The sequence below is a fragment of the Silene latifolia genome, chromosome X (genome assembly GCF_048544455.1).
Source record: "Silene latifolia isolate original U9 population chromosome X, ASM4854445v1, whole genome shotgun sequence".
NCBI classification, from domain to species: Eukaryota; Viridiplantae; Streptophyta; class Magnoliopsida; order Caryophyllales; family Caryophyllaceae; genus Silene; species Silene latifolia.
Window position 1 is genome coordinate 1867552 of NC_133537.1, and position 10925 is coordinate 1878476.

The 10925-nt window shown below is 35.9% G+C and overlaps 2 protein-coding genes across 2 annotated transcripts; both read left to right on the forward strand.

Annotated features, from left to right (window-relative positions):
- LOC141622341 (putative wall-associated receptor kinase-like 16) lies at positions 1-2340 on the forward strand. Its single transcript, XM_074438388.1, has 4 exons — positions 1-351; positions 393-660; positions 743-907; positions 1140-2340. Exons 1-4 carry the CDS (start codon positions 1-3, stop codon positions 2300-2302), a joined length of 1947 nt encoding a protein of 648 aa, XP_074294489.1. The 3' UTR covers positions 2303-2340.
- Positions 2341-6042: 3702 nt separating this feature from the next.
- LOC141622183 (protein NUCLEAR FUSION DEFECTIVE 4-like) lies at positions 6043-9868 on the forward strand. The gene is made up of 3 exons (XM_074438240.1): positions 6043-6640; positions 7792-8723; positions 9058-9868. Exons 1-3 carry the CDS (start codon positions 6308-6310, stop codon positions 9560-9562), a joined length of 1770 nt encoding a protein of 589 aa, XP_074294341.1. The 5' UTR covers positions 6043-6307; the 3' UTR covers positions 9563-9868.
- The last annotated feature ends 1057 nt before the right edge of the window (positions 9869-10925 follow it).

A 10925-nucleotide genomic window follows, 5' to 3' on the forward strand; every position in this document is an offset into this window, starting at 1 on the left:
ATGTTCAAGGAGGGATTATTTGCTCAGTTCCTCCTATGGACATTCCTGGCAATCCTCTTACACGCCGAAGCCACCACCTCCTCGGTTGTGAAGCGTGGTTGCCCTGCAAAATGCGGCAATTTAACTGTTCCATATCCATTTGGTATCGGTCTAGACGGAGCATGCTCAATTGGACCCGGGTATGATATAAATTGCAACACCTCCTATGACCCACCTAAGGCATTCATAGGAAATGGTGAAATCCTTGATATTTCTCTAACAGACGCTGAGATACGCGCGAGAATGTTTATTGCTTCCAAGTGCTACCGAAATGGGGATTTACTGTCTCCCAAATCTGACGAAGATCAGACTGTAATAATGCATATTCCTAACTTACCGTTTGTGCTTTCCAACACGCTTTCTTAGGAGAGCACGATAAGTACACGTTTAATTTCTCAGACCTTTCGGACCCTGGATTCAAGAAACGGACTCTACAGAATGTCCCTACCGTGCTTGATTGGACTGTTGGCGGTAATTTAACCTGTGAACAAGCGCAGAAGAATACGTCCAGTTATGCCTGCAAACATAATTCTATATGTATAGACTATAATGTTTCCACAGAAGGATATCGTTGCAACTGCCAACAAGGTTACGAGGGTAATCCATATCTCGGATGTACAGGTCAGTCTTTACCTCCAAGTTTTATTTTTACTGTATTATTATACAGAGACCGACTTTTCATAATTTTTTCCCTGTTTTGCAGACATAGACGAATGTGCAGGTCCAAATAATCCTTGCTCCCATAAATGTCGAAATGTACCTGGTAGTCAGATATGTTTTTGCAGAAAAGGTTACCATGGCGATGGTTACAAGAACGGTTCTGGTTGTACCCTTGGTGGAACCGTCTTAGCTATGTGGCTCAGTATAGGTAATTTACTAATTTTTCTATTCAATATGACCTGAAAGTGACAGGCTCGAAGTCTATTAGGCATGCACTCAGGTCAAGAATGCTCCACAAGATTTTGCTCTTGGGGAGGCTTGAACCTGGGTTTCATGTGAATTTCACCCAAGTTTTAACCACTAGACTCCACCCTTGCGGGCTAATCAATTTTACTGCTAACATAGTTATGCAAAATGGTTGTCGGAATTTTGAAATGCAGGCCTAGTTACGTTATTTTTACTGTCGTTTGTGTCATTCGCGTGGATATATAGTATAATCAAGAGACACAAGCTAATGAAACAGCGAGCGAAATTCTTTCAACAAAATGGAGGATTGCTTCTGAAACAACAAACACAAGGAGATAGTAGCACAGGTCAGGAGTCGTACACAAGGACATTTTCTCCGAAGGAACTAAAGATAGCGACAGACAATTACAATGAAGATCGAATCTTAGGTAGAGGTGGGTATGGAATGGTATACAAAGGCATTTTAAAAGATGGTCGTGTAGTCGCCATCAAAAAGTCAAGAGTCTCAGATCAAACTCAAATCGAGCAATTCATAAATGAAGTGGTGATCCTCACTCAAATCAACCATAGAAATGTGGTGAAACTATTCGGCTGTTGTCTTGAGACTGAAGTGCCTCTTTTGGTGTACGAGTACATCTCACATGGAACTCTTTACGAGCACATCCATACCATAGATGGTACGTCCTGGCTTAACTGGCCAAATTGCATCAGGGTGGCCTCAGAAGCTGCGGATGCATTTGCCTATCTTCATCATGACGCGTCTATACCCATCATTCACAGGGACATTAAATCTGGTAATATATTATTAGACGAAAATAACACAACTAAAATTGCTGACTTTGGTGCCTCGAGACTAATACCCATCGGCCAAGCGGAGGTGACGACATTGGTCCAAGGTACTATCGGCTATTTAGATCCCGAGTACCTCCTAACAAGCCAACTTACTGATAAAAGCGATGTTTACAGTTTTGGGGTTGTTCTTACTGAGCTCTTAACTAAAAACAGGCCGACATCTCCTGAGCGAAATTTGTCAATTTACTTTGTCTTAGCGATGAAAAAAGGCAAGTTATTAGAAGTAGTCGATCCTCGATTCCTGCAAGAAGCAAGCCAAGAGCAGCTCTACACTATGGCTAACCTTATACAGAGATGCCTTAGTGTAAGAGGTGATGATAGGCCTACTATGAAGGAAGTAGCAATCGAGTTGCAAGGGTTGAAGAGCCAAATTAAGCACTTATTAGGCAGCAAAGATGTTCGTCCTTCTGAATCGTCTACTGGTTATAATCCAAGTACTGCAGAATTTTCAGGGCAGTACAGTCAACAAAGGGATATGATAATAGAAATGAATCATCCTCGTTGATGATCCAAAAGCAGGCCTCCTATTGACATCACCATCAAAAAACCAGCAATGTCGTAAATGTCGATTTCCCGTGTCTGTACTTGTTTGAGGTGGTAATGCATTTATTTGTACCATAACAAACTTCTCTGTAATGTTTTAATGTGGTTTGGAATAATTTGCAAAATGTTTTCTAGACCATGTACTGTAAGCTGACCATTTGGAATGACATATGTTTATGTAATTATGTGTAATGTGTGCAATCTACGCCGTCCGTTCCTATCATTTGTTTACCTTTGCTTTTGGTACGAAGACCAAGAAGAGATGAAGGACCATTTGTGGTTATTGTCGACCAGGTCTAGGGGAGATCAAATTTCTCATTAGAAGCATCGCTAATATAGAAATGTAAACAAACTAGTTTTAAACCCGTGAAATTCACGGTCTGTTTTAAAATTTATTGATACTTACTCTATTTTTTTATCTTCGCATTTGCTTTTTGAAGGCCAAAGTTTCTGAACTTGGTAAATATGTTGAAAATAAAATATTTACTTATTATCAAACTAGCATAGATCCCGTGCAATGTATGCACGATATTTATAGAATTTTATTATTTACTCCGTAGTACTCCCTCCTATTCTATATGATCTTCCACATTGGTTTTGGACCAATATTTAGTGGATTGGTAGTATATGGATGAAAATGAAAATATGAGAGAGAATGTGGGGTTACATGTTATATTAACCACAAATGATAGACAAATAAGGAAAGTGGAAGATCTTTGTGAATTTTCCGCTCTAGGAAATGTGGAAGATGTTAGTGAATAAGAGAGAGTATATTATTTATTGATTGTAAATTGAGAATTCATTATTTTTTTAACGTTTTCGTTATTGTTTTTTATTTGAGAAAAAAAATTATAACAATAAAAAATTAGGTTTAATATTTTTTAAGTCAAGGATAGAGGGATGGAAAATTTGATGTAAAAAGTATTATAATGAGTAAAAATCGTATTGCGAAAATAAACTCCGTATTGTTTTATATAGCATGTCTTTTCGCTACGGATTATCCTAGAAAGAACGAATTTTTTAAAGGCAAATCCTAAATATGAAATTACATCAAAGTAGGAAAGTAAATAAAAGATTATATTAAAATAAGGGAAGTGTTTTAGGCGGGAAATCTTTGAGTTTTCCTATTCATTTAGTATATAGGAGATTATCTTTTGCTAAATATTTTTTTCGACAAAAAAAAACAAATAGAAGTTGGAAAAAATGGTCAAAGTTCTGTCTTAGAAACCATACTAAAGCAAATGAGAAGATAAAAAAATTGGAGGAATTATTAAATAACACGAATAACAGTTTTGCAATTAGTGTTGTACTTTGTACAATAATTAAAAAAAAATAGAATTTAAAGTTTGATCTTTTCCATTAACAAATTAAACGTTATTGGTCTATATACTATTATGTAGATTATCAAATTAAAGTGGTGTAATTTAGGTAAGTCTATTCCGATCGGGTTGATTTTACCAAGTCTGATGGGCCATATGGAAGTTCAAATCCAATTCATCGTTACCATGTTTGGACTAATCGTGGAAAAAGAATGTGGGTATTATTTCAGAGGTGACAAGACAAGTAATCGGGCCCACTACTTGTGCGATATTTGCTTCTATTTGACAAAATGGTGGGCCGTGGACCGTGGTCTGTGGACGTCAGGAGTTCTTTGATATACAAACGTGATTATACCACGTTTATAGACTTTATTTATACCTACGGGCTACGAAAGGTCTTGTTCTTTGAACTGAAAGTGTCTGAGTAAATATAATTGAGTTGAACTGAACAGAATTGAAGGAAAGAGTTAATTTGCGAATAGAAAAGCTGAATTAAACTGAACTGAATAAAGCTGAGTTGAACTGAACTGAATAAAGCTGAAATAAACTGAAATTTAGTCCAAAAGAACAGGGCCTAAGACTAATTATTTGAACAATAGGTCTCTCTTAAGACCAAATATATATCCGGTCTTAAGAATAAAACGGTCAAGTAATATATTATTTGTGTGGATAAGACAAAGATTTTGTTTTTCCGTATGCATTATGCATTTATCTTATTCATCTCACATAGGTATACTTGACTCCTCTTAATATTAAGATGAATATTTTCGTTTTAAAGGAGAATTTGTGTTATTTGAAACATACCCGATTTTAGTAAGTCTTTTTGATATAAAATGAGTAAATGACGACCTAATCAGGCGTCATGTCGGATTCGGGACTTAGTTTGGTTACTTGGAGGGTGATGCACACACAACCACAACCGCTTTACCTAACTATACCATCTATCTATTAATATTTAATACAAAAGGTTTCGCTTGTAACTTCTCACAACCCGTCTCCCATTTACTTTTTCACTTATAGCTTATAAAAGATCACAAGTTTCTGACAAAAAAGTCCGTCAAAAATGAAAATTTGTGCTATCAATATCACCAAGACCAACATAGCCGGCATTAGTTACAACATGAGTCATGACACTAACTTTGATTAATCAATAATTAACCTTGCACACTTTGTAAGAAATTTTGATGACATTGACATAATAATATGATTCTTTTTTTTTTTTTTTGATGAACATAATAATATGATTCTTAATTAATTTAGAGTATGTTTAAGTGGACTTGTTTGATTTTCACCATCTAAAGGAGGAGTACTACATAAAAGATGAGTCATGGATAGTGACAATTGAGAGAAAGTGTATAAGATTAAGCCGCCCAACTATGTTGGAATTTTTATTTTACCTAAAAAAAAATCATGTACACCTAAGCTTTCATAATTTTTCAATGATACATATCCTCTTCACATTGTGCTTGGGATGTCCTATGATTTGATTTTTCTGCATATCATACCATCTTTTTCTTGTTTACATCAAAAATTTGTGTAATTTGCTTAAATACGATACTCCATATAACATTACATAAAATTATTGAAAAAAAAAATCATTTTTCTTATAGTTTTATTAAAATTATTATATTTTAGGTATATAAAAAAAACCTAATTTTATTACATTTTCTCATAATTTTAATAATTTTTAAAATTATTTACACTTTTTAAAAATTTTGTTTTTGTTAAATTCGCTCACTTCAGACATTAACAAGTTACACAAAATTATGAAAAAAATATTTAGTACTCCTAATTAGATTTTGTTATTCTTTTTTTTTTTTTGTTATTCTTTTTTTTTTTGTTATTCTTTTTTTTTTTTATAAATTGGTAATTAGATTTTAGTTGAGCAACCTCAACAATATTTTGACATAAACAAAGATAAGCGAGCAAATAAATCATATATGGACATATCGTATGTACCATATCAGTTGACGAAAGTTACCATTTAAATAAATAAACGGTAAATAAATAACAAATTCTCTTAAATTTTAAAGAGATCAAGAACGTTGGACAAGACAAAATCATAAAGTGTTGGGAACTAAACACTGAATTGAGAGGTGAGTTGAATTGAATGAAACTGAAATAAGTTGAATGAAGCTAAATGAGGAGTTTACTCCGTATTTGAATAAAGTTAACTAAACTGAACTAAACTAAATAGAACCGAACTTAGCTGAAATGAGTTGAAATTAAGCCAAAAAGAACCAGGCCAAATAGTTTATCCCATCTATTCAATCATTCAAGTGAAATATTAGGTAACCGTTTTAATTTTAAGACGAATAAATAAACGGAGTTTTAAAACAATTGGAATTTTGCAATTGAAATTCAATCATCACAAATGTCTTTCAACCATAGCTGTCGATTTAAAAATGCACAATATTAATCATAAACTAACGAGTATCACAACCAGCTCATCACAATCACATTCCTCCCCTCCACTCCCTCGTGCTCTTTTTAAATCTCTACAGAGACAGATTTGGCATAAACTAAGCAAACAAAAAATTTGTACAACAAAATTCAATCATAAAACAGTAAAATACTAGAAAAAACACAATAAAGTTGTGATCTTTACATAAAATAAGAAAAACCCAAGAAAAAAAAATCAAGAAAAAATGTTCCAAAATGAGAGATTAAAATCATTTATCAGTAACAGATGGTTAGTATTTGTAGCAGCAATATGGATACAATCATGTGCAGGAATTGGGTATATGTTTGGGAGTATATCACCAGTAATTAAAACAAATTTAAATTATAATCAAAGACAAGTAGCAAGATTAGGTGTTGCTAAAGATTTAGGAGATAGTGTTGGGTTTTTAACTGGTTATGTTTGTGAAGTTTTACCATTATGGGCTGCTCTTTTTGTTGGTGCTCTTATGAATTTGATTGGTCATGGTTGGGTTTGGCTTTGTATTACTGGTAGAGCTCCTCCTTTGCCTTTGTGGGCTGTAAGTTTTCTACTTTTTCGTCTCGATCATTTGTTTACCTTTTTTTTTTTTTTAAGTTTTGTGAGGCGGGTTTTAATCAAAGGTGAATAAATGAGTAGGATGAGTGGGATTGATGCATTTCTGAGGTTTTGAGTATGATTGATGTGCTTGTAGATTCATTTCTGAGGTCTATAGATTGATTGATAATCCCTCCGTCCCAATCTTTTTTTTTTTTTTTTTTTTTTTTCAGCGAGGTGTATTTTAATCAAATGTAAAGAAATGAATAGGACTTAGGGGGTGTATAGTGGGATTGATGCAATTTTGAGGTTTTGAGTAAGATTGATGTATTTGTGATTGATTGTTTGATGTGTTCATGCATTTACTGGTTTAGTGGATTGATTTATGTTGAGCTTCTGTACTGAGATTAATGCATTTTTTTTTGTTAATGTTAAGATAATTTTGGTTATTGTCTTGACGGTTTCAAGTGATGATTAATGTTAGCCGGCCTCGGATTAGTTTGGGATTAGGGATATGTGGTTGTTGCATTGGTTATGTTGAATCATGTATTGAAAAGTCAACTTATGCCTGATGGATGATTGATTAGTTTGATGATGAATGATTAATGGATGGCGGTTTTTCAATTGATTGAGTTAATGATTTTGCTAGATTGTGCAATATCAAATCTGTGAATTTGCTGATCAATTTAATTTGCCAATCCTTTCTGAGGTGATTGGTAGGAGGTGATGCTCCTATTGGGGTTAGGAGTTTGGTTGTTTCTCTATGAGATGGCTTAGTTTTACTGATATCTTTGTTGGGTTTGTGGAAGTTGTCGTTTTGTTTGAATCATTTTCTTCTGATGTACTCCGTAGCGAATTGTTAGAATTCATTGATGATCTTATGCAAGTAATGTCCTTTTCTAAGCATGTTGGTGTTTCAAGCTGCCTTATGGCTTCTCTATGTAGTTTCTACTTTTTGGATCCTTGTTGAAGGAATGTTACTACTGTTTGCTGTATGTGACTCGGATTCATATTGAAGATACTGTTTCATGTCTTCATGATTGACCTGTGGAAGTGCTTCTGCTCTAATCAGGCGAACTACTTAAACATGTACGAACAGTCTAGCATAGTTCAAAGCCAGATGAGCTAATATTATTCATTTGCAATCATCTGCAGATGTGTTTGCTTATATTTATCGGAACGAACGGGGAAACATACTGGAATACAGCTGCTCTTGTCTCTTGTGTGCAGAACTTTCCCAAAAGTCGAGGTCCAATTGTGGGCATCTTGAAAGGATTTGCTGGCTTAAGTGGGGCAATTTTGACCCAAATTTATGCTCTCATCCACAGCCCTGACCATGCATCACTTGTCTTCATGATAGCAGTTGGGCCTTCAATGGTAGTCATTGCCTTAATGTTCTTCATAAGGCCTGTCAAAGGTCACAGACAAGTCCGTCCGTCTGACGGGGCAAGTTTCTCGCTTGTCTACAGTGCTTGCCTTGTGATAGCTGCTTACCTAATGGGTGTCATGCTCGTTGAAGATCTGATTGACGTCAGCCATACTCTAATTATAGTGTTCACTGTCATCTTATTCACAATACTGTTGGCCCCTTTAGGAATTCCCGTGTCCTTGGCTTTCAGAGAAGAACCAAGATTGTCGGTCGAGGAAGCTCTTCTGCCGGAGTCTCGCAAAGAGGAGACATCAAAAGCCGCAGAATCTGATGGCGAGGTTTTCTTTAGTGAGGTCGAAGATGAGAAGCCAAAGGATGTTGACTTGCTTCCGGCTTCAGAAAGGAGGAAAAGAATCGCCCAATTGCAAGTAAAGGTAGCACAAGCAGCAGCAGAAGGAGCAGTGAGGGTCAAGAGAAGACAGGGCCCTCATAGAGGGGAGGATTTCACATTAGCACAGGCCCTGATTAAGGCCGACTTTTGGCTAATGTTTTGCCCTTTCATGCTGGCTTCTGGATCGGGTTTGACTGTTATTGACAATCTTGGTCAGATGAGCCAATCTTTAGGCTATGATAATACTCATATCTTCGTATCCATGATTAGCATTTGGAATTTCCTTGGTCGTGTTGGAGGAGGTTACTTGTCTGAAATCGTTGTTAGGTATAACTCTCATTCACCTAGATTTACCTCATTTTTCATTTTAATTTCTCTGTTTTCATTTCCAGCGGGGGCCAAAATTTTCGTATACTTCTACTTTGCAATATGATAAAATAAAGCAATAGCTCACTAAACTCTATATGCTTGCATTGATGCATTTTATGACAATTTTCATAAAGGGTCATTCGGAAACAACCTCTTTGTGTTTGTTTTCGACACTTGGATAAGACTATACATTGGACTGGACCCCCTTTACCTCGTCAGAGGCGTGAGTCATTGAGGCAATGGGGTATGTTGTTGCTGTAATTGTTCTTATTTCTCGACTTTGTTTTTGTAGGGACTATGCTTATCCAAGGCCGGTGGCAATGGCTATAGCTCAAGGCATAATGGCCGCAGGACACATTTGTATTGGCCTGGGAGTACCCGGTGCAATGTATATTGGAACTTTGTTAATTGGGCTTGGATATGGAGCACATTGGGCAGTGGGTCCAGCCACTGCCTCCGAGCTCTTTGGGTTAAGAAATTTCGGATCGTTATATAATTTCCTTACCTTGGCAAATCCCGCCGGCTCACTCGTATTCTCGGGCCTTATTGCTAGTAGCATCTATGATCGAGAAGCAGAGAAGCAAGCTAATCAACGCCATCCTCCTCTCGGCTCCATCTTCGGCAGTATGCTAGGAGCAGGAGGGGATGAACCACCCAAGTGTGAAGGTTCGATATGTTTCTTCCTTACTTCCATGATCATGGGTGGACTTTGCATTATCGCCATTTTTATGACCTCAATCCTGGTCCGTAGGACTAAGATTGTTTACTCCAACCTATACGGAAAACAACGATCCTAACCCTGGTGACATATATATTAGATTTGTGCTAGGGTTTGCATTTTTGAAAGGGGTTGTGTTAGAGTTTATCATGTTGCAGGATCGATGCTCTTATTTCTCGACCTGTACAGTGAGAGTAAACAGGTGGAGTATATATTATGCTTTTGATTTGGAATTCATTGCCTTCTTAAATTTGTATAATGTGAGTGTTTTGGACAAGATTTTGTACCATATGCTTAAGCCTCCAGTTTATAATCATGTTGGGAGGCTTCTGCTGTTTTATTTCGATTCATTATTTTTAATAAGATCATTTCCGTCACTCTTCAATTCTTGTTTTCATCCGAAACATCTCCCTTTTCTTTCTTAACATTCGTTCGACTTCAGTTACTGTCATATTTCAGTAAAATTTTCAAGTTTTGTATATTATAGTTTAGGAAGCAGTTTTGTGATCATAATGAGATAACTTGAAATCCCGGTGATGATCTCTGTACAGCAGTCGAGGAATTGAGATTATTACAAGTTTTTTTTTTTTTTTTTTTTTTTTTTTTTTTTTTTTTTTTTTTTTTTTTTTCATTTGATGCAATGCAAATTTCATTAGGGGTCATCTGAAAAACAGTCATCCTAGCATATCTTAGCATAGAGGTAAGGCTGTACCTCCGACACCCGTCCCTTCACCCCACCCGGTGATTTGTGGGAGCCCTTGATACGCTAATAAAACGGCGTGTTTTGATAAGGTTTGATGGTAATAGTTATCCATCCCCTGCCCCTAACCAAGGCACTGAGTCCAGCCTAGTAGCTCCAACACTGCAGTCTGCAGCACAGAACTCATGTCATGCCATGAAGTTGCCGCTTCCAAATTAGTCAAGTGTCTTTTTTAACCATATTATTATATTATATTTTCTGAAACTTGAACACAGATGGTTTTCCAACTTACAGCATCAATATTTTCCGATACCTAAAAATAGTCGTCAGTTAGCTGTTACTGCGGATATTTGACATACATGACCGGTATATATGATCAATATTTGGCAAATACGATTATACGACTGATCAAACCCGATACGACTATTAACATTCCGGCTACAATGCCTGAATTTCCCAAACACTGAAAAGATATCTAATAATTTAGGTATAGAAAGGCTGGTTTATGTCAAATTAGATTTGGTGTCATCATACATTGATGTTTCATGCTTTTTCTCTTTGTTTGCTTGTAAATTTTAACTTTCATCTGCTGTCATCACAATTTGGCTTGAACAACCTTTGTGTCAACATCTGTGATTACTACAGCATTTTTTTTGTTTACACTGACCTCAATTATTGCCCATAACTTTTGATGCAAATCACTTTTTTTAAACATCTTTTGTATGGCGTATTAAATTTATTT